General features: G+C 35.7%; 2 protein-coding genes across 2 annotated transcripts in view; one reads left to right on the top strand and one right to left on the bottom strand.

The window, feature by feature from the left end:
* Positions 1–24,025, bottom strand: part of IFT74 (intraflagellar transport 74) — a 110,792-nt gene that overhangs the window by 72,286 nt on the left and 14,481 nt on the right. The window lies entirely within an intron of this gene.
* PLAA (phospholipase A2 activating protein) overlaps positions 1–24,025 on the top strand; it is a 33,450-nt gene that overhangs the window by 4,033 nt on the left and 5,392 nt on the right. The window contains exons 2-11 of the mRNA XM_006214476.4: positions 1,470–1,663; positions 8,817–8,917; positions 9,003–9,123; positions 10,805–10,972; positions 11,441–11,576; positions 13,704–13,873; positions 17,327–17,484; positions 18,165–18,384; positions 20,236–20,307; positions 23,116–23,184. Of these exons, the coding sequence (XP_006214538.1) occupies positions 1,470–1,663; positions 8,817–8,917; positions 9,003–9,123; positions 10,805–10,972; positions 11,441–11,576; positions 13,704–13,873; positions 17,327–17,484; positions 18,165–18,384; positions 20,236–20,307; positions 23,116–23,184 (1,409 nt within the window). The remainder of the gene's footprint in view (positions 1–1,469; positions 1,664–8,816; positions 8,918–9,002; positions 9,124–10,804; positions 10,973–11,440; positions 11,577–13,703; positions 13,874–17,326; positions 17,485–18,164; positions 18,385–20,235; positions 20,308–23,115; positions 23,185–24,025) is intronic.

A 24,025-nucleotide genomic window follows, 5' to 3' on the forward strand; every position in this document is an offset into this window, starting at 1 on the left:
TTCTGGGACTTTTTTTTTAATTCTTTGGTTTCTTCCTCTCTTTTCTTTGTCTATTCTGAAACATTATTTCATATATTGAACTTGTTTCTAAATTTCTTTTTTGTTTCTCTCTCTGTATTTCTTTCTTTCTGTCAGGTATAGTTTCTCAGAAATTGGCTTGACTTTTTGTGAAATTATGTTTTTGTTTCATGGTTGCAATATCTAATATCTCTAAGGATGGTAATGATTTTTCTTTCTTTAGTTTATTTTCTCTTTAGTGGTCTGTTTCTTCTACTCCCTATTTGTTTTGGTCACTATATTTCCCTAAATGTCTGGTAATTTTTATTCTGTGCTTAGTATTAAGGGTGAAGAACCGAAAAACTGGGAAAGATCTGTGTGTATGGGTGGAGCTTGCTGGCTGTGAGCTTCACTTTATGTAGGGTTATTTGGCTGGACCATTTCATTGGGGATGATCTGTTTCCTAGAGGATGACTGCCTGGACTTGAAGTTTTGTCTTTGGTGGTCTTGGGCTCCATTATGAATGTACATATTCCTCATACTTTGAGGCTTAATTATGCCTTGTGCCCCCTGCCTGAGTCAAAGACTTTCACCTTTTCTAAAGAAAGAGCTTTAGACTGGCTGGCTGCAGGAGGCGCAGTTGTCTGGCTGGGGTGTCTAGCTGCTTTTTTTTTTTTTTTCCTCTGATGCTTTAAATATTTTTTCACTGATTCAAGAAATATTTAATGATTACCACATAGTACATTGTGCTAGGAAGTTGGGAAGATAGAAAGAAGAATTTGATCTAGATTTCTGAAATTGGGAGCTTCACAGACCACTATAGAAGATACACACAAACATCTATACTGGGAAGAGCAAAAGGGACACTTACAGGTAGATTTAGTGGTTTATACAATATAAATTTTAAAACATGCCCTATATTTTAAATTTCCTTAGGCTTATCGATAAAATGATTTTTAAAAGCACATTTTATAAAAGCCCACCATATATTGTTATAGTGGTGTTTGGGAGGACGTGACTATAGATGAGTATGTGTGCAGTCTTTATTCAGGAGTCTTCTGTCTTTACGAGCACTTGTCTTATCTCCTTCGACTAGACTGCAAACTCCTTTATTTAGCTTGAGTCAGGAATAGAATTCTTTACAATCACTAGTAAGTTGAAATGAAGATGGAGGATGAGAAAAAGCCACTTAGGATATTTGTTTCCCTCCCTTTCCTTTCTTGTTCTTTCTGTTAATTTGCAGTGAAATACTAATTAAGCTTCTCCTAATCTGATGTAAACCTCTGTAGTAGCTAATATAAATTAGATATTTAACATAATTAAATATTTAATTTAAAATGATAGATTCATAAAATAGTATGTACTCTGATGTTCAGCCTAGACGCTAAAAGAAAATGAGTACTTTGACAACTTATGTCCTAGGCTAAGTCAGAGGACAAATATATATCTAATTAATTACCATGTCTTTCCAGTCCTAACAGGGGCTTTACAGAAATGCACTGTATGAGTGGACACTCCAATTTTGTCTCTTGTGTGTGCATTATACCTTCAAGTGACATATACCCTCATGGACTAATTGCCACTGGAGGGAATGACCACAATATTTGCATTTTCTCTCTGGAGAGTCCAGCGCCACTTTATGTACTAAAAGGTCACAAAAATACTGGTGAGTATAATGCTTTGGTATTTTTCTTTTTGAATAAGTTTTATCCTTTTGAAGATAAACTTCTCATACTCATTTTCCCTAGTTTTTATTATGTTTGTTTCACCTGTAGCTATGGCTTGTTAGTGAAAACCTTTTGGTGCATCATTGTTTTGTAAATTCTCTGTTACAGACTTACTGTCATCGGTGAAGACTGACATACTTATTTATGTAAAAAGTTAAGTGCTCAGTTATAAAAAAAAAAGTAGACTATTCTTTTATGCTCTTTGTAATTTTGGTTTTTCAGGGGTTTTTTTTGCAAGAAATTCATTTACTCAGGAAAACTGAGAAGTGTTTCTTTATCTTTTGGCTGTTATGTCTGTGTGCAGCAAATTGAAGACCCAGAAGGAATGTGTTTAAGGCTTTGGTATCATTTAATACTTTTGGATAGTGTTTTCTGTGACTTGTATAAATTTCTGATTCTCTGATATTTCTGGATTTGTGTTTTGCTTAAGGTCTCTTTGTTATAAAATGATATCTTTAATCAATACAGTATGTGTACTACTTTTTTAAATGTATCTGGAATTGTTTGGGACATCTGTAAACAAATAGTATGGCTCACAAACACTCTAAATTTAATTCCTCTAAGGAGTTTGTAAAATGTTTTATATGTACATGTGGGAAATCTTAAATGCAGAGTGATACAGTTTTTTAAAACTTTATGAAGGAAGTCTTCACACATATATATATATATGAAAGAAGAGAGATAGTATTTTATAATAAGTTATATATAAAATATATAGAAGAATGGGTATAGCTCAGTGGTAGAGTGCATGCTTGGTATGTAGAAGGTCCTGGGTTTAATCCCCAGTGCCTCCAATTAAAAGGTAATAATAAAAAAAATAAAATAAAACATATAGGAGAGAATAATGTAGTGATCTCTTTCACTGGTATATTTATATATCTTCAAGGATTATCCACACGTAGACTATCTTGTTTCATCTTTTCCCCTCTTTCACAACATTATTTTAAAGGAAATTTCCAGTACAGTATTTCATTTACAAATACCTCAGTTTGTAGTTCTAAAATAGGGTTTGGCAAGCTTTTTCTGTAAAGGGCCTGATAGTAAATATTTTAGGCTTTGCAGGCCATATGGTCACTTTCACAGCTGCTCAGCTCTGCTGTTGTGTGCAAAAACAGCCTTGATGATAAATAAATGAGCGAGCATGTCTGTGTTTCACTACACCTTCATTTGTGGACACTGAAATTAGAATATCATATAGTTTTCACATGTTTTTTTCTCTCAACCACTTAAAAATATAAAAACCATTCTCAGTTTGTACACTGTACAAAAACAGGTGGCCCATAGGCCATAGTTTGCTGACCCCTCAAAATGATGAGGGTTTTCTCTTTTAAAACAATATCATTATCACACTTTAAACAAAACAAAGTAAAACCTAATGTCTTACTACCAGATACCCTGTGAATGTTCAAATTTAGTCTATTGTCTCAGAAATGTTTTTTTACAGTTTGTTTGAATTGTGACCCAAACAAGGTCCACGTGTCTTTCAATCTGTTGGTTTCTTTCCTTTTTCACTCCCTCTCTATTTGAAGCCAGCTTATTTTACCTGTAGAATTTCCTGTAATCTGAACCCTGCTGGTTAAAGCCTCATTTCCTCTATCATGTCCCTCAGTCCCCTCTTCCTGGAAGCTATCAGTTAGATCTAGAAGCTTGATCAGATTCAGATTCAAGTTTTTGGTGAGAACACTGTAGGCATTGTGTACTTTCTGCTGTGGCACAACAGGAAGCACATACTATTTCTTTTTGTGATGCTAAGATTCGTCTATTATTGTAAAATACCCATCGGCCTTTTATATTGACAATCTTTAGCATCTATTGATGATCATTGCATAGATCCAGTATTTCATTAAAATTTGCAAAATGATTATACTCTAATTCTACCATTATTTCTGCATTTAATAGGCAGCATTTTTTTCTGTGAAGAACTTTCCACCATGTGAGATCCTCATACAGAGGACACAGGAGAAATGCTTGCTTTGCCCCCTTGCCCTCCTCTTTTACTGGGTTTCAGAATGTATTGATTCCCTAACATCTCTTTTTTTTGAGTCTCAAATTGTCCCATATTTGGTCATTGGAAACCTCTTTAAATTGGCTCCTGTGGCCTTTATAAGACCTTCCGTAGTCTTCCTTGCTTTTGGTACTGCAGAAGTTTCTAGGTTCACTTCATGCATTTCTTGTTCTAGACTTAAGTCAGCTATTTTGCCAAGAAGCATTATGTCTTTCTTTTAGTAGGAAATGGTATTTAGAAACCTCAATTTGATTTATAATGGTGCTCACCAGGATTTTTTTTAACTTAATTTTGCTTTGTAATTATATAAAACATATAATTTCAAAAGAAAACTATTCAACATTGTACAGATTCTGTCAGTATTGCTTTCTTGTACCAACCTTTCCTTTTAAATAACTAATTTTTTATTAACTGTTCTTTCTCAAAAAAAATTAGCAAATATGTATCTATATTTATATTGCCCCTTTCTTACATAGAAGGTAATGTACTACATGCCATTTTCTGCCCTTGCTATTTTTGCTTGATAATTTTGTCCGGGAGAGTACTTTGTTGCCATGTAAAGAAAACTTCACTAATTTTTACAGTGGCTTTATACTTCTTTGTGTAGCTGTACTATAGCTATTCTAGCTTATTCAGCCAGTCCCCTATTGATGGACATCCAGTCTTTTTGTAGCACAGATAGTGCTTTAATAAATGGCTTTATGCGTATGTCATTTTGTTCTTCTGTGAGTGTAACTTAGGTATGATATCCATTTCTGGATCGAAGGGTAAATGCATATGTAATTTTGTTAGTTATTGCCAAATCCCCTCATTAGGTGTTGTTACTTTTTTTGCATTTCCAGCAGCAGTATATGAGTCCCTATTTCCCTTATCGAAGTATGTTTTCAGATTTTTAGATTGTTGCCAAAATGATAAGTGAAAGTGATATTTTAGTATGGGGCAGTTTGCATCTCATTAGGGAGGGGGGCATCTTTTCATATATGGAAGGGGTCTTTGCATTTTTTTTCCTGAGAACTATATTAAAAGTTCTTGCCCATATAATGTGGGCATTATTGGCCACTTTTAAAGCCCTTTATAAATTAGGCTTATCATATACCCAGTCCTCTCAATGTCAAACAGGCCAAAAGTCCCCTACAGCATTGAGTTCAAAATTAAGAATCTCTGGGTGATACATAGTACTCTAAACATCAGGGAAGTGATGCTCAGGTGTTTCTACATCAGGTCCAGATACAGTTCTGCTAAAATTCAGAGATCTGTGGGCTAAAAACATGAGTTATCTGTCATTTATTCACTCAGTATACAATTATGAAACATTAAGGGTAATCAGAGTAAGCAGTCTCATTCAGAAAAGGGAGCAATGAAAGACAGCAGTTTCTAACCTATAGTCATCTGAAATCCAGATGGGTGGCTGTTTCAGGGACTCCCCCTGCTCTGAGACTGGTTGATTTTTGTGATCAGTTCCCTCTGGTTTCCAAAAGGGGTTCCCCAATCTGTTCTTCATGGCTCTCCTTTAGCCCTCTGGGAATCTCTTGCTTTTCCGTTATTCTTCTTGGTCACATTGAAGTGTATGCCCTCCTTGGGGACTAAACACCTTTCTCAACTTGCTTTCTGCCTATGGGAATATGGGAGTTGAGTGTACAAGGATCATTTTAAGTGTTGAACAGCACAGACTTTTTTAGTTCTTGGCAGTATAACTCTCTTAAAAACTTGTTATGTTTCTTAACCTATTTGATTTCCAGTCAGATCTCTGTCAACAGTCAACTGCAGTGCAGATTTGCTGTATTTCTTCCTGTCCTCCTCCTTTCCCTACTTGCCTCTCCAAATTTAACTACTAAAACCTTGAGTCTGTCAGACTTCAGTTGGAAAGCTGCATTCCTAGGTTCTTTTCCATGAGCTATTTTCCCAATTGAAAATACTGATATTCATGGCAACAATCTTAATTTTCTTTGCTTTGAAAATAGTTTAAATGCATCTGGAAGTTTTGGCATTGTGCACAATGGATGGCCATTTGTTCCTGTTGCATGGCTGGGTTTTGGTTGTCCTTTGCTGCTGAAGGGACTTCTCATGTTTATATTTTTTGTTTGGGTTTAAGAAGCAATTGGCTATTCCATCCCTACAAGTCCCTAAGTTTCTGGACTTTTCATTCCTGCTTGGGTACCAGCCAGTTCTTCTTGATCTTACTTCATTCTTTTATACCTAGCCAGATGTAGCCAATAGTAAGTGATACCTCTCAGTGAAGTCCCATTTTCTAACCTCTTTCATTAAACTGTAAGTTTATCAGGTCCTGAGTTACTGCTGGTAGCAGCTTTACCAAATACTCCTTACTATGTAATAAGGATCCCAGTCTTCTGTGATGACAGCCTCCTCATTACCTACCTGTTAAGCCAACGCCATATATATTTTCAGCTTTTTTTTTTTTTTTTTGCTTCAGTAGTGCCTCACTTTTGCTACTGATTTCTGAATCAGTCAAGCAGGCTAGGTGATATTGTGGTAACAGACAACTCCGGAATCACAGTGGCTTAACACAGAAAGTTTGGTTTGCTTCTTACAGATCCTGTGCAACAGGGCGCTGTGCTCCTGGTGATCACTCAGGGATCCCAATGACAGAAGCTTCATGACAGTGTGTGCTTTCACAGACGTTGGAGCAGTGGGGAGGGAACATGGCTTAATTGTGCACCTGTCCTTAAAGCTTCCACCTGGAAGTAACATTATTTCTGCTCATTTTTCAGTTCCAGAATAAGTCATGTGGCATGCCTAAAGCCAAAGGAACTGGGGAAATTCAGTTTTACCATTTGCTTAGAAGGTGAAGAGTAGAAAATATTTGATGAATATCACTAATGGCTACCACACACATTAAAATATGTGTATGTTCCATGTGTTTTCTGGAAACTTCCCTCATGCAACCTTCTAGCCTGCTGTTGTATTGGTACTTCTGGACGAATGCCATCCCTGGATTTTTCTATTTCCTAGATCCCATATTTTTGTTGTTCTTAACTTACTCTTTCGTTTTAGTATTGTACAGCTATTGCAGCTTCCTAAGAAAGCTGTGACATGGGGTTTAAATATAGTTTTTATTTGCATATTAGAAAATGGCCTTATTTTAGTGTTATATTTGATTATTAATTTGGCTAGATTTAGAATCCTGTGTTAAAACAGTTTAACTTCAGAGTTTTGAAGGCATTGCTCTGTTGTCTTTCAGCGTATAGTGTTAACTTAGAAGTTTGATGCTGTTTTGATTTCCCATGTTTCCTATGGGACACTCTTCTGGTCCCCTCCCAAACTTTTGGGATCTTCTGTATTTCTAATGGGAAGTGATAAAATTTCACAATGCGTCTCTGTCTCTGTTTCTCAAAGTACCTTTCATTAGGTACTTTTGTGGGTTCATTTGGTCTGGATATCATGTTCTTCACTTTTTAGAATCTTTTTTGTACTATTTCTATGTTCTCTGCCCCATCTCCCACCCCGCCTCCCCAGTTATCTCTTTCCAGAATCCCTCCTAGTTAGATGTCAAACATTTTGAAAAATTTCTAACTTTCTTAACCTTCCTGTTTTTCATGTCTTTGCCTTTTGGGTCTAATTCTCAGGAGTCTTTTTTCCCCCTATTATTATAATTTTATTATTTTGGTTTGGGTCTTCTGTTTTTAACCTTAATTTTCTTGTTTTCTCATTAGTCCTTTTTTACATAATATCTGTTTACAAATAATTTTATATTGAAGATTTTTTTTCCTGCTTCCTGAAATTGGATTTCTTATGAATCTCTCATTTTTGTTTTTTGTTTTTTCTCTTTCATGTTGGAGATTTTTATTAAATGACTCTTGGTATTAGATTAGCTGCTCATATTTAAGAACAAGATACACAGAAATTGATTGAAAATTTTTTAGCTTGTGTAAATGGAGCTTGGTGATTCGTGGGCTTCATTAGATATGATAGTCTGACTTTTAAATGGGAAACCCTCTCAAATGTCTACATCTGGAGTTCTTTACCATTATTCAGTCCCGTGGAAAGGAATTCTCCTGCCTCTTACCCAGGTGGGTTGGGATAGATGCCTGGCTGCTGGTATTGTGGGAGCCGGGAGCTATAGGTACCACATTTCAGGATGGAGACTATTCATTTATTCCCCTTGTATTTCTTAAGGCTGCTTATTCCAGCCCTTTATTATGCCTGGTGGCCTGAATCTGGAAATTCTGCTTGAGTTCCTCCAGAGAATAAGCCTCCAGTCTCCTTCCTGCAGTAGACGAGGATGTATTTTCCTGACACTGTAGGCAGAAAAGAGGTCTAGTGTTTCATTGTGTTGTGCATAGACTTTGAATCACTGTTCTCATTTTTCAGGTCTTTTGCTTAGCCTCATCCTCCATGGAACTGAGTGGCTGGATACTAAGTCTCATAGTTTTGTGGGGCCAGTTACTCTGCGTCTAATCTCTTTCTGTGGGTATTTGACTTGTAACCTTCTCCATTTTGCGAAGTCAGTTGTTTTCTGTTTTCTTTGTCCTTGTAGATTAATGCCATTTATAGCATTACTGTGAACAATCTTCCATTTTTAATCAGAACTCTGTCTTTTTTGTTTCCATGTTTTTAGGTAATTTTTCATATTTATAATTTTTAGCTTGTACAGTTTTACATCAAAATAATACGATATTTAATTAACTATTCCATTACTGTTAAACATTAGCTTAGTTCCAGTTTTCTTGTCATTTTAACTAAGGTGACCCTAAATATGTATATAACTGCCATTTCAAAATTATTTGCATTACCTTCCTATGTAGTTTCTTAGAACTGGAAGAAATTGTGCAACCCACTTAATCCTGTGCCCTCATTTTGCAGACAAGGAATGTGATGTTAAATAATATCCCTGTGGTTGGACAGCTTATAAGTGGTGTAGCTGGGACTTGAACCCAGGCAGTCTGGCACCAGAGTTGTGCTTGCTCTTGACCTCTGCACTCTTCTCTGTTTCCACTGAGTTAAGCCTTAATTAGCTAATACTGTCACTTCATAAAGTGTTTTTAAAATTGCAGTGTTTTAATAACTAACACGGTTCAGCATGTTTCTCTATGAAAATGCATTAATTTAATGCCTTTTTTTCCATTTAGTGTGTAGTCTTTCATCTGGAAAATTTGGGACATTACTTAGTGGCTCATGGGACACTACTGCTAAAGTCTGGCTGAATGACAAATGCATGATGACCTTACAGGTAGAGTAGTTCTGTGTGAATATTCTAGAAAATCATTAAATGTGATGATTCTGTGGCAACTTAACTTCATACATTTTACTCACAGGGTCATACAGCTGCAGTGTGGGCAGTAAAGATCTTACCTGAACAAGGCTTAATGTTAACTGGATCAGCAGACAAGACTATTAAACTGTGGAAGGCTGGAAGATGTGAGAGGACTTTTTCTGGTAATATCAGAGTAGACAACTTTTATAATCTTATTCCTTCATGTTTGCTCAGATGATTTTTTTTCTCCGAAGTTTAAAAGTGGAAAACATCAGTATATTTGAGCTGTTTAATTTGAGTGAATGTGAACTTTCTGACAGTTAATATTGAATACTTTTTAAAAAGCTATAAGGAGACCTCTCATAAAACAACTAGAGGTAGACCAATAAATAGCTACTTGATAGACTATAATGTGTGTATGTGCTGCTGTGTTTTTTATGTGTATAACTTTCAGTGCTCAATTACGTTTTGGTTGTCATTTAAACAAGTTCAGCCTGAAACTTCAAGTGTAAGTCTTATTGAGGGTGGATCAGTAGTGTTGTCCTCAGATGTGGAGGAAACCATCATTAGTGCTTTTATTAAAATTGAAGTACATTGTTTAATAATAACAAATTTTAGGCTTTGTGTATGTTGTGGTTTCAGGTGGGTAGTCTTTTAAAACCTCACCTATTAAATATTACTTAATATATTATTAAACATACTAAAATTATTAAATGTGTCCTACACTGAGGTATCTGCTAGCTAGTATTAATATTGATGTTTTATTTGTGAGGCACTTACATTTTTGGTGTGATTTGTTTGTTTGCTTGTTTTTCCTTGCTTTTATTTACTCCTTAAAAGTTGATTAACACCCTGGATAATATTGCAAGTCTTTTTGTGAAGATAAAACTATCTGTAGATGGAAAATTTATGAGTTATAACTAAACATCTCTTTCTTTCTGCTTCCATACATATAACATATGTGTCAAGTTTTTATCACTCCGTGATAGCTAATCCAAATCGATAAATACTGAGCATGGAAAGGTTTTGACTGCTGATCTGCTTTACTAGATCACAAGCTTCTGATAATGTTTGGTCCTTTAAAAAAAAAATTGTAGTGACATCTTCTACAGCTTCTCAACTAATATCGAAAGAAATTTAATTTTATCAAGTTTTTAAAAACATTTAGTATCCTTTGATGAATGGAATACATATATGTACATATTTGATAAGTGGAATATATATATATATATACACATACACATCTCCAGTTAAACAATTAAGATATTTGATAAGTGGAATATATATATATACACATACACATCTCCAGTTAAACAATTAAGAACATAATGCAATAAGTGTATTCTGTAATTCTTGCCTTTTTTTAAAGAAACAAAAATCATTAGTTTTTATTCTTTCATTTTAATGCCTGCATTTATATGAATTGTGAGATACTTCTCTTGATAAAGCAGCAGTGTTTGACTTTATGTTTTGGTTGAATCAAAGGGGTAGGAGAGGTTACTATTTGAATCAGAAGAGGTAGGATTAAGAGGCAGGAAACTTGAATTCCTGTTTAGCTCAGTCACTAGTTGTGTGGTTTTAAATGAATTAATCTCTCTCAACCTATTTCATATTTTAAAAAAGTATACTTTTCTGTGATGAAAATTTTAAACTCTTAAATAATTGAAATCTTTTTATAATCTTAATTTTTCTTACTTTTCTCAGTGCTTTGTAAATATTAATCCTAATTTGGAAATCAGTTTTTAATATTCACTGGTATGTTTTATAATGTCAGTAAAACACAGCACCATCAACCAAATTATCCATTTTTATTGACATATATATATATATATGTTTTTGTTTTTGTTTTTGTTTTTAATACAGGGCATGAGGACTGTGTAAGAGGCTTGGCAATTTTGAGTGAAACAGAATTTCTCTCCTGTGCAAATGATGCTAGTATTAGAAGGTGGCAAATCACTGGCGAGTGTCTTGAAGTATTTTATGGTCATACAAATTATATTTATAGCATATCTGTCTTTCCAAATTGTAAAGGTAAGATTATCTTACACTAAATATTTAAAATTTTGTATTGAGCATTGTTTCATTTCATTTTGAGGTGGAAGGTAGAGGGCTGATGATTTAAATCAATTTACTAACTATAATTTGAATAACTTAGTGACTTTATTTCATAAGTATCATTTTCCTAACGGGGAATACTGTTTGATCATCTTAATATTGATTCAGATTTGATGGTTGTGTTGTAAAGAGTTCTTGGGTATCTGAGGACAGACTTTGTATAATTTATTGGTATAAAGTATAATTCATAAAATGTGAAGTATATAAAGACATGATTTTTGAAGTTGCATATGGTATAAGTGACAAATATATAAAATTTAAAACTGTAATTTATAAATACTTTGAGGTTTAAAAAATTGGTATGCCTATTTATAAAGGTGGTATGTTTAAATATAATTAATTTTATTTATTCCAACTAACTTTTCCTATATTCATTAATTTTAGATTTTGTGACAACAGCAGAAGACAGATCTCTGAGAATCTGGAAACACGGGGAATGTGCTCAAACAATCCCACTTCCAGCTCAGTCAATATGGTGCTGCTGTGTGCTAGACAATGGTGACATTGTGGTTGGTGCGAGGTATTTATATTCTAGTCAGTCTATAACGTGTGTCTAGGCTTTGGTAGGTGTTAGAGTGAACAGAGATAAGCCATAAGGAATTTCAGGTGAATTGGGGAGACCACAGGCACATTTCTCTTACTTAACAGAGTAGTAGTAGGTACAGCAAGCAGCTTTGTCACAGATGATACACAATATATTACACTAGTAATGTACTGCAAGTTGTGCAGTCGAAACACTGAATTCAAGAGATGGGAAAACTTTCTGGAGAGGAAGAAATTTGAATTGAATTTTGAAAGATAATGAATAAAAAGAGCAATGAGGATTTCTGTCGAACGTAGAAGTATAAGCACAAGTAAAGGTACAGGAACGAGAGTGATGTGTGTGGGAGATGAAGGAAAAGGGTAGAGGACCATTGTGGGGAATAGTGGACAATAGTGGTGAGATGGTGGGGCTCAAGGATGGAGAACCTGGAAAGCCAGGCATTTTTGAGATTCAGTGCTTAGAGTTAAAGGGTTGTAGCTCTTGAGCAGGACGTTATGTGATTAAAGCAGAACTTATCAATTATAAAATGTATAGGTTAGATATACATTTGGTGGTGACAATGGGTGGGAAAGCAAATTAGTGAACAGTTGCAGTAGTAGGGTGTAAAGTTGTGAAATACTGGCCTCATGGGATGAGAGACTGAAAAATGAGATTCTGCAGAGGAAACATGATCAGAAAGGGGATGAAGGAAAAGGATAAAGCTTCGAGTCCACATTAATTGGAAGTCCACGTTAACAAAAATGGAGAAGTGCGAGATTTGGTTTGGTGCAGAAGGTGATGACTTCCTCCTGGGGTGCGATTGGTGATAAGCCACACTCATGCCAGTAGATTGTGGGCAGTTGGACTGGAGCCTAGTGTAACAACTGAGACTGAAGATTTGCACAGAACTGCCGGAGTCAAGCAGTAGAACATCTTTCTCTGAGGGTGGAAACAGAGGGGGAGGAATAGAAAACTAAAGACTGAACTTGTGATATACTGTGGATAGAGGAAGAGAAGCCAGTAGGCCAAACAGAAAAAGCAATCCAGGTGTTGAAATTCAGAGATGGAAAAGGAGATCTTAGAGGGAGATTGTGATCACTGTCAATAAGTACGTGAGGGGCTGAGGAATGAAAAGTTAGGAAAGCTTTTGGATGTGCTTTGGAAGATGTTATTAGTGACTTTTTTGACATCATGCTTTCATAGAAAATGATAGAAAAAGGTAGATGAGAGGAAACAGGCAAAGAGTTGTTAGAAGAAATGGGTGAAGGAAAGTATTGTAGACTGCTCTGGCACAGAGGCAAGAGGGAAAAGACAGCAGCAGTAAGAATGGACACAGGGTCGAATAATGTGGACTTTGTGTTTTACTTCTTGGCTGGGCCGGGATTGATTTGTCAGTTTAGTTATTTCCTCCCTAAGCTTATTTAAAGTCGAAGAAAACTAAATGAATTAAAGGGCTTAAATTGCTGCTAGTGGAAGGTTAAGTAAGATACAAAATTTTCTGTCGAGTTGAGTAGGATTAGTACAGTTGAAAGTGGCTAACCTGCCTCCCCTACCCCAAAATTTGGAAAACATAAATTAAGGGGATGAAGTCATTTTTCTGAGACCAGAGGTTGGGACTGCCATCTAGTCTAAGGTTGAAGCTGTTTTTTTCTTTGAATGGGGTTACATTGCTAGTTAATGACATAGTTAAAACAGGCTCCATGTTTTTCTGATGAAGGTATATTGAGTATCTGCTATTTCCCAAGCCTTATGTTGGATATTTGAGCCCTTCAGAAGTTAAACTGTTCACTGCCCTTCTTTATACCATAATACCTGTGTAATACTGACTTTAAAAGTATCTGTAGGGTTTTATCGTGGTAAATATTGAATTTGGAATTAAAGATTGTGTTAAATGTATATTTCTCTGTTCTTTTTCCTTAGTCTTTTTCCTACCTTTCTCATTGCTTTAGAAAGTAACAGGGTAGTATGTGCTGAAATCACATACTGAGTTATATACTCAGCAGTAAATATATAGTTATATTTTCATATTCACAAATACAGATTATTTTTGCTTGGGATCATTCAAGTATGATAATAATAATATACTGTGGCAATGACTTAATATCAGTTTGTGTTTCATTACAGTGATGGTATTATTAGAGTGTTTACAGAATCAGAGGATCGGACAGCAAGTGCTGAGGAAATCAAATCTTTTGAAAGAGAACTCTCTCAGGCAACCATTGATTCCAAAACTGGTGATTTAGGGGACATTAATGCTGAGCAGCTTCCTGGGAGGGAACATCTGAATGAACCTGGTAAATATTGCAGTGTATCTAGTAGTAAAAAAAAATGCTACCACGTTTGCCTTTTGGAATAATTAGTCAAGAGAAAAAAAGATTGTTTTGCTAAGTCATTCAGTGTAATTCTCATTGCCAGGTACTGATTTTTGAGGACTTTTCCTATTACACGTATTCATAATGAGAAACCTTGTTCCTCTTGCCTCTGTCTCACAGTTTTAAAGAGTTTGAGCCAAGCTCCCCATAAACAGAAATCTTCTTTTTTTGTTTGTGAGATAAATCTCTAAATACTTAGCTCAAGTATAGTAAGTATTTAGAAGTTACTTATTTAATACTTTTTGGTTGATTGGATTCTCTGAGAGAGGTCATACAGACTAAAAATAAAAATGAGTGTAAATAAAGCAATGTCTGCTGAATGGGTTGGGCATCATTTGGGTTGAAAATTAGAGGACAGTAGTTGTCTCGAATGAAACCTTGTGTGAATATATCCATGATCCATCATATCAGTGGTTCTCAGAACTCGATCCATAAACCCCTGGGAATTCTGAGATCCTTTCAGGATGTCCATATGGTCAAAACTAATTTTACAATACTAAGATGTTATTTGAGTTTTACACTGTGTTAACGTTTGCATTTATCATTAAAAAAAGCAAGGATGGGTAAAACTGCTGGCTCCTTAGTACACAAATCAAGGCAGTGGCACCACGCTGTTCTGGTAGTCATTGTATTCTTCACTGGCATGTAGTTGTAGTTTAAAAAAAATACCATCTATCCTTAAGAATGTCCTTGATGAAGCATTAAAAATTATTTTTCTTACATTTTGGCCCCTTAGTACCTGTCTTTTTAATTTCTTGGGTGAGAAAACGTTAAGTACACTTAAAGTGTACCGAAGTACCATGGTGTCTCAAAGATAAGTACTTGTGCAGTCCTTTGAGTCCCTTTTTCCATGGGATGCCATTTTTATTTCAAAGAACAACTATGGTTATTCAGCCTTAGATATTTGGCAGACTTTTTTTTTTTGAGAATGAACAAAGTGAGCTTGTCACTTTAAGGAAAACAACTGATGGTATTTGCTGCCAATAAAATTCAAACTTCGAAGTACAAACTGAGATTTTGGAGAACTTGTATCTGCTCCCAGGAGCTTGATAGCGTCCCAGTACTTAAACGACTATTCCAGTGACATCAGTGGCAATATTAACAAATGCAGTTTTTTGATATTGAATAATGAAATGTATAAACATTTGGAAGATATGCATAGCTCAGTGAATCAGTTATTTTCCAAATGACCAGTTCATGGTGTCACAGAATCTTAAGAGGGTAAAAGATCTGCTCAAAGTATAAGGTAGGGCAATGGCTTTTAGCATAACAGAGTGTGAAAAATTCATTGATATGGTTTCAAATTATAAATTCATAACCCTTAAGGATCTACTATTTGTAAAATATCAACATTTTTCTGAAAAGGCTATTAAACTAATCCTTTCTGTTTAAACTATATTATATGTGTGACACTGAATTTTCTTTATATACTTCAACCAAACAACAGATTAAATGCAGGGCAGGTATGATAATCCAGCTGTCTTCTGTTGAGGGAGGCAGTGAAGAGATTTACAAAAATGTAAAACAATGCCAGTCTTCTTACTAAATTTCTAAAATTACACAGATATTTTCATTAAAATATTATTTATTCAATAAGTAATGGGTCTGTTGTTTTCCATAAAGTAAACGCATTTTTTACTCTTCTCATTTTTAATTTCAAATTCACTAACTGAATTGATAAAACACATAAAAGAAGCTCTTTTGGCTTCTGAATAACTTATAACTATAAACAGATCTTGAAATGAAAAGTATGAGTGTTCCTGCATTATATCATGTTTTTAATATTCTTACTTTGCAAAAATGTAGCCTTTCATCACTATATATATACATTCACTAAATATTGAATTATTGCAGTAAGTGTCTACTGCATGCCAGGGATTGTTCTGAGCTCTGAGGAATACAACATATAACAAAAGGGACAGAAATCTCTATTCTCACAAATTCATGTTCTATAGGAGGAGACAGATAATTAAAAAGTAAATAAGTAAATATGCAAGTATGTCAGATAATGATAAGTACTATGGGAAAAATAAAGCATAGGTTAGGGCTGTTTTAAAATTTCAAATTCAGTGGTCAGGAAATATGTAATACTTCGGATAGCACGAGTTGCTGTAACAGATAAGCCTTAAAATCCCTGTGGCTAGCAGAAAAGAAGTTTTGTTTGTTGCACATTTAAATTACAATTGGTGGCAGCGTATGCTGGAGCATGTTGGTCCTCCTCATGGTCATTCAGGGACCCAGGCTGATGGAAACCACCATCTTCAACGTGTGCTACCAGGATCCGTTGGGTATAGGCAGTCAGTCACCAAGACAGCATAAGAGGAGAGGGTAGAGGATGACAGACTTGAACTAGAAGTGGCATATATCACACCCACCCAGATTCCACTGACCATTACTTAGTGTATAATCTAGGGACTGTAAAATGTAAGGGGGCTGAATAATGTAGTCTTTGACTAGATAGCTACAGAGCTCCACCCATTGGAATAGGAGCATGAATCTCCAAAGGATAGCTAGTTGTCCTTGCCACTGAGGGGCTTGCTGAGAACATGACTTTCAAGTAAAGTCCTCAAAGAGTCAAGGGAGCAAGTCTGGCCAACATCTGTGTGGAGAGTGTCACAGGCAGAGTAAACAGTCAGCGTAAAGACTGTGGTCCAAGTGAAGTGATGGAATGAGGGGAGGGACAGTGGGAGATGCGATTGGAGAGGATGGTGGGGGCAGATTCTGTTTGGCCCAGTACCCCACTCTAGGATCTACACTGTACCTGAGAGTGAGATGGGAAGTCATTGAAAGGTCTCCGGCAGGGGAATGTTAGAATTTCCTTAAACCTTCCGAAGAATTTTGGTAGTTGCTGAGTTGACTTTAGATTCTCGGGGGCTCCAGGGCCACTGTTTCAGTCCAGCTGAGAAATAATGGTGGTTTGCACCAACGGATAGCAGTGGAGAGAGTGAAAAGAGGTAGGGTTCTAGCTGTGTTTTAAAGGTAGAGCTGATAGAATTTGTTGAAGGGTTAGAGTTGAGAGAAGAATTACTCTTCTATACTTTTTGACCTGAGCAGCCAGAAGAATGGAGAGTCATTATGGAAATCAGAGTACTGTCAGAAGATATTCATAAATAAAATTTGGTGTTGAGCAGCCAGCTACTTTATAGTAGAATTACAATTTTTTAACCATCCTTTAATAAAGTTTCCTTTTAACCGTTACTTTCTTTTTGGCCATTTTCCAGGAGATTTACATTTTAAAGATTTACATTTTAATAAAATTTTATTAAACCAAAATACATATTCTCTTATGTATAAATTTTAATGTTAAAATTTGTCTAAATATTTCAGATCTTATTCTGCCATTCTCCCTTTGATTCTTACAATTTTTATTTTAAGGTACTAGAGAAGGACAGACTCGTCTAATCAGAGACGGGGAGAAAGTCGAAGCCTATCAGTGGAGTGTTGGTGAAGGGAGGTGGATAAAAATTGGTGATGTTGTTGGCTCATCTGGTGCTAATCAACAAACATCTGGGAAAGTTTTATATGAAGGGAAAGTATGTTGACTTCTACTTTCTAATTACTATCATCTTAAAGCATTAGGCAAATTAAAAAGGTTTTATTTCCCTTTCCCCACACTAATAAAATTTTCTTTGGTGTTTTGACATTTAAAATTACATTTCTCTGGGGAGATTCTCTCTCAGTCTTGAAACAGATTTTCTTAAAAATGTCTTTGCATGTAGGGAGAGCTGTGTTTGTGATAGATGAGCCATTATTTGTCTTTGGTAATTACATACATAAGCTGTTCCCAGCCATTTTGGATTAGAAGCATCTGTGCCACCCTTCATCTAATGCTTCATGCTTTGCTGTATTTAATTTGACAGGGCATGAGGTACCCTGTGGGGCCGTGCTTATAATGCCAGCATGTTTTCATGAGGGGGGCATGTGACAGCTAATATTTTTGCCCTTGAGATCAACCAATTGGAAACCGTCCTTTGACCTTAGAATTAGTATCTAGTCATAGTCTATCCCCCACCTTCACTCCCAGTGAACTGCTGTTCTTGCAGCACGTGCAGATGGTTGCTATTCATTATTATGTGCCAAAGGGAAGATTTTAACACTAAGCTTTGGAGAAAGTTTAGTACTCTGATTATTAAACTAAATTTGTACTGTATGTGTCATTAACACATATGAACAGATAGTAATCATTTATCTCCTTTTTATACTCCTATTAAAGGAATTTGATTATGTTTTCTCAATTGATGTCAATGAAGGTGGACCATCATATAAATTGCCATATAACATCAGTGATGATCCCTGGTTAGCTGCATATAACTTCTTGCAGAAGAATGATTTGAATCCTATGTTTTTGGATCAGGTGGCTAAATTTATTATTGATAACACAAAAGGTCAAATGTTGGGACTTGGAAACACCAGTTTTTCAGATCCGTTTACAGGTAAGTTAGTGTTTGTATTAAATTTTATGTACTTCCATCAGCGTTGGTTAATTTTTTTTTTTGACATGTTTAAGCATATGTTATGATTAGCTGTTTAAATAAAAACCAAGATTAACAGCAGGTTTTTGCTTCAGATTTATATTTTTAAGCCTCAAGTTATATAGTAATTTTGTATTTATAGAAACAATTATAAATTTTTCTCTTTCAAAAATACAGCCACTGTAAACTAAGTAAAGTTGAGAAATTTGGTCATTTGAAATAATAAGAAACTTGTAAGTTCTTTCATGTTGCTTCTTTTAAAAATATATATTTTGGTGAAATTTAGTAAATAGAAGTTCTGTTTTTACATGAGGCTAAATTGGTTAGTTGTGCATCAAATCCAGGACTGAACTGTGGATAGTTTTAGTTTACGTGTGATTTGTACTCCCCATGTTCATTTTAACCCAGTTGTCTATAACATAGTATACAGTGTCTAAAATGTTATAAATGGGATTAGATTTTCATGCCAGTCCACATATATTTCCAGTGGTATTAGTCTGAGTCCTGGACTCTTGGAAATGGATTATAATTCTAGAAGTATTAACCTGAGTTCTGGGTCATGGGAACTGAGGCCATGGAACAGGAGGTAATAAAATGCTCCCTCTTTTCTTAGAAATAGGGACATCTCTAAATAAAATTTTGGTATTGGCACTTTATTGTTAATGTGTCTCTTCTCATTTCTGACTCTTTTTCATGCGCTAGTGCTCTTCCTTGTTTTACAAGGATCTCATATCCTCTTCCTGTCTCAGGTTTTTTTTGTTTTTTGCTTTTTCCCCTTCTTACCTCACAGATGCTTCATGCTCCTAAATTATCTCCTCTCCTTCTAGTTCAAAATTCCATTGCCTGTTTATGTAATAGTTAATCTTACCTGCATGTTGACTTAAACAGAATTATCAGACTGGCTCACTACTGAACTATAAATGATGGAACCCTCTTCAACAGAAGTTAAAAAAAAAAGGTGTTTATAACCTGGATATTTCTATTGGCTGGAATATCAGACTACAGTACAAATGAGTGAACACATGATTACAGTATTGTGTAAGCTATTTTGTGGGATGGAGGACAGATTAAAGCAGCTGGCTCTGTCTGGAAATCTAACAATGATTTGGCTTTTTTTACTCTTCTGAAAGTCTTAACTTTTTCAGCATCCTTAGATACATCTTTTCGTAGATGCCTCTGATTTTTTCCCTAGAGGTAACAAAACATTCTCACACATACCACATGTTTGTAAACGTATCAAAGGAAATCTGTTTCCTTTGTAACACTCATCCCCTTTGTAATTTTCTTTTCCAGTAGGTTGTAAGCTTCAGTGGATACAAGCAATCTTGTTCCCTGCTGGATCTCAACACTGAATGCACTGTTTGGCACATGAATTAATGAACCCAGGGGTTCTGTAAAAGATTAACATTTGATGCCTGTGGTTTTGATAGCAACAGCAACAGCAACAGCAGGAATCCTAGTGAATTAGTATAGGAACGGGAACGGAGTGCCTGTGTATATTATTTAGGTCAGAGAGCAACTGCAATTTCTGTTTTTACCTTTGAATTCCTAGTTATTTTAATATTTAAGTGCAGGAGCTAAGATATAATAAAGTATTTGAGTTAACAAAAACAAAACTTGAAGAATCACTGAAATTTTAGTTTCTCACTAGTCATTCCAACTGTAAGTTTCTGACTATACCTCCTCTCAATCACGTGACAGCCTTGCTCTTCTCTTTTTCTCCACATGTAAATTCTTCTATTGTAAGCATTGTGCTATTTATGAAATTCCAGATTTTTGCTACTTCACATTTTCCTTTGTTTGCATGCACAGGTGGTGGTCGGTATGTTCCAGGCTCTTCCTCGGGATCTTCTAATACACTGCCTGCAGCAGATCCTTTTACAGGTGGGAAGCAGTTTTGATCAGTGTCTTTCTTCACTAAATGTATAACGCTGTGCATTATATGGCTTTACATTTTGAAGATATGATCCAATAACTGATAATTCCCTTATCTGTATTTCTAGTTTTGATGGATCTTCTTTACTTCTAATTTTTTCTTTTTTCTCAAGTGCTTTCATAGCTTTCCTCATGACCTTTATATAACATATTATTAAAACTCATCATTTTCTCCAGTCAGCCTTCCTGCAAGGAGAGCAGAGTCATTAAGAGCATAGATTTTAGAGTCAGACAGACCTTGGTTCCAAATCTGGCTCTACCGCTTACTTGCTATGAGAAGTTGGCAAGTTACTTAACCTGTCTGAGCCTATTTTTTTTATCTGTGAAATTAGATAATAGGGGACTCCACCAACCAAGACACAGCATGAGTGCTGTCACTGGCGAGATGCTACTGATCACGAGCAGAGAAGGAGCCATGTGAGTCCCTGGTATTGGATGAAGCAGTGCAGTCAAGAAGTTTGCCCAGGCATAATTTGCCTTTAGCATGGAAGGAGACAGTCCACTCAGCTACCCAGGATTAGTCTTCCTAATCTAAGTTATTAATGGCCTTCATGAAGTCCTGGAAGTATTGATGTGTCTCTTCAGAGTGACTTTATTTACCAAGGTATGCATGCCCCAGCATCAACACTACTGGAGAAAAAAATTGGACTTTAATGCAGCTGAAGAAATCTCTGTTTGCAGAATAGCATTTGATGTATTTTGTTGGATCTTCAGCCAGAGATCCTGGACAATATTCCAAATTTGGAAAGAGATTTATAGCATTTATAGTATCTGTTGGCCTTGCAGATTTAGTACTGTGAGCTCTAAAAGTGACACCGTACAGTCCTGTCTAAACCATAGATTGGACCAACACACAGCCTTGGTTCAGTATCATGAAGTTGTGAATTGCTCTCAGTGAGCTTCCCTTCTCCTCTCCTGAGAATGCCTTGGTGGCCCAGATGCAAATAGCTGTACCCTGTGCATTGATAACAGTATCCTACAGAAACCAACTATCAAGCTAACTGTTGTGATAGCATGATGGCCATTAAGGAAGTCTTTGGTGACATTGAAAAGGTAGTAAAGATCTGAAGAGCAGATAAGATGATAACTTTCTCTATCAGCATATTCAGGCACAGTGATGCCCTGAAACTTAGAACAGCAGAGTTCCTGAATCTCATTAGCAGCTTTTTTTTTTTTTTGGACAGAAAGAATATTCCAAGCTTCAAACAGTGCCAACAAAAGCAAGAGAACTCCTGGGGCCATCTTAACTGGAGCATATGTCACTGTTGCACAGTGTCATTAACTCAGAAGATAAACTGATTTCGGAGATATGCAAGATAGTGTACTAAAAGGCCAAGAGCACTTTGGAATTACTAGGTTAACTGAACCAGACTATTATAAAGGATAGATAACAACATCTGCCATATCGACATATCATAAAGATTAAATGGTTTAGTACGTGTGAAGTGTTTAGCAAAATGCCTGGACCACATTTAAGCCCTCAACGTGTTAGCTATTATTACTGTTGGTTGTGTTCCTCCAATTTTACCAACAGCAGTGGGCCCAGAAAGTTTCCCCATCTTGCTTACAACTTAAGGTCAATCTTAATTCTTTATTCTTTTCATTGTTTATGTGGTTCTCAAACTTTTAATGCCAATTAGAATCATCTAGGATACATGTTTTCGTTACTTACTGCAAGGTCCCACCCACAGAGATTCTGATACACTGGAGTAGTGGGGGTGTTAAAAATGCTCATAGCCTGATCCCTTACCCAGGGATTCTGATTAAATGGTTTTGGATGTGGATCTGATGTTTAGGTAGTTTTAAAAGCTCCCTATTGGTTTCCAAAGTGAAGCTAATTTGGAGAACCACTGGGCTCTTATGGGTACCCCTAGGAATCTGTACTGAACCAGTGACTACTGTTCAGGTGGTCAGAGAACCACATTTAGAACAGTATAGGACTACATTCTGCCTTATAATGCCTTGGGCAAATGATTCATCTTTCATCTTGTAAAATATTGTGAATAATGATGGTATCTAATTAATATTTAAATGAATCCATGCATATAAGAGGCTTAGCATGCTAGGCAGCATATAGTTAAAAACTCAGCAAATGCACTTATTCTGTGTTCTCTATTATTTTAATGAATACTGTTTACATCTACAGTTTTGTTTTTTTAGTTTCATTTGCTTTTTCTATATGTGTTACACTGGTTACACCAACTCTTGGATAGTAAACTCAGAGGAGCTAGAACAATAGTTCATCTCTCTTCTTCCCACAAAGGCTGATCCAGGACCCTGAACATCTCTAAATCCTGCTGATTCTCTCTCTGCACTTGTTTTTCCTGTTTCTTTCTTTCAATTTTCCATAAAGCAACTACAGATATTCTCAAGTGTGAGTCTGGGCTTTATCATAGCACATCTAACTCTTACCTAGGTTCTTGTCTGTTAGTCTTATGTGTCAGGTAATATTTCACTAGAATAGTGTTCACATTTCATTATGGAAGCCTTTGACTTTCTCTCTCTCCAATCTATTAAAACTTGTGTAACTCATTAAACTTCTATATAGTGTATTAGCCATTTAATGTTGATATTTTATTGCCTAAGAATTACTTTTCTGGCTAACATTTTACTGGGATCTAACTACATGCCAGGCATTGTCATAGGCATTTTTCTGTATTAAATCTACAGCCCTTTGACTAAGATGTCATTCAAAGCAGTTTGAACTTTATAAGTTACTGTTTCCTTGTGCTTACTAAGAGTATCATTGCATTTCAGGTGGTGGTCGGTATGTGCCAGGGTCTGCAGGTATGGGAACTACCATGGCAGGAGTTGATCCATTTACAGGTACACACTTTTCATTTCCTTTTCTTTTTTTTTTTTTTAATTCGTTAAACTTTTATATAATGAAAGATTAAGGAAATTGGCATCTTTTTCTTGCTGGAAAACTTTTTATACAGTAGATCAAGACCAAACTTCTTGACCTGGCTTTTAGAGCGTTCTTAGAATTGTGTCATTGCCACATATTAGAATTATCTGGGGAGCTTAAAAGTCCTTCAGCCTCATCTTCAGTGATGCTTACTTGCTCTAATGTTGCTCTGGGTTGGGGCCTTAGCATTGGTAGTGTTTTAATTTTTTCACGTGCAGCCAGGATTGAAAACTGCTATTCTAGTGTGTTAAGGCTGGTTTCCTCACTATCCTTACAAAATCTGAATTTATTCCAATCTCTTCCCCTTCACTCTTGCTTAATGTGTCTAGAATATTGTTCACTACCTTACACATTGTTCTCTTTAAGAGGACTCAGAAGAGAATTTACTTTTATGATTTAGACCTGGACTCTTTGGCTTTCTCCTGAGCAACTAATTTTTTTATTCTTAGTATCTAGCCTGACTCAGATACACATCTTACATGTTGATTATTGTTGACTATGTGCAGGCATGCATTTTCCTGTGTATTGGCTAACAGTAAAACACAAAACTAAGTTTGTGGTTCATCTTTTGCAAGCTTGACAGATTTCTTGGCATATGTATTTCCCTACTTATTATTTTATACAAGAGAATATGTGTGACATATAGGTTATTGAGCATAATGAAATAAATATTCATAAACCTACCATTTTACTTAAGAACTAACTTGGTACATAATTTTGTAAGCTATTTTTTTTTTTATTGTGAAAGTAACATTGGCT

This window comes from Vicugna pacos, chromosome 4 (assembly GCF_048564905.1).
Source record: "Vicugna pacos chromosome 4, VicPac4, whole genome shotgun sequence".
Classification (NCBI taxonomy): domain Eukaryota; kingdom Metazoa; phylum Chordata; class Mammalia; order Artiodactyla; family Camelidae; genus Vicugna; species Vicugna pacos.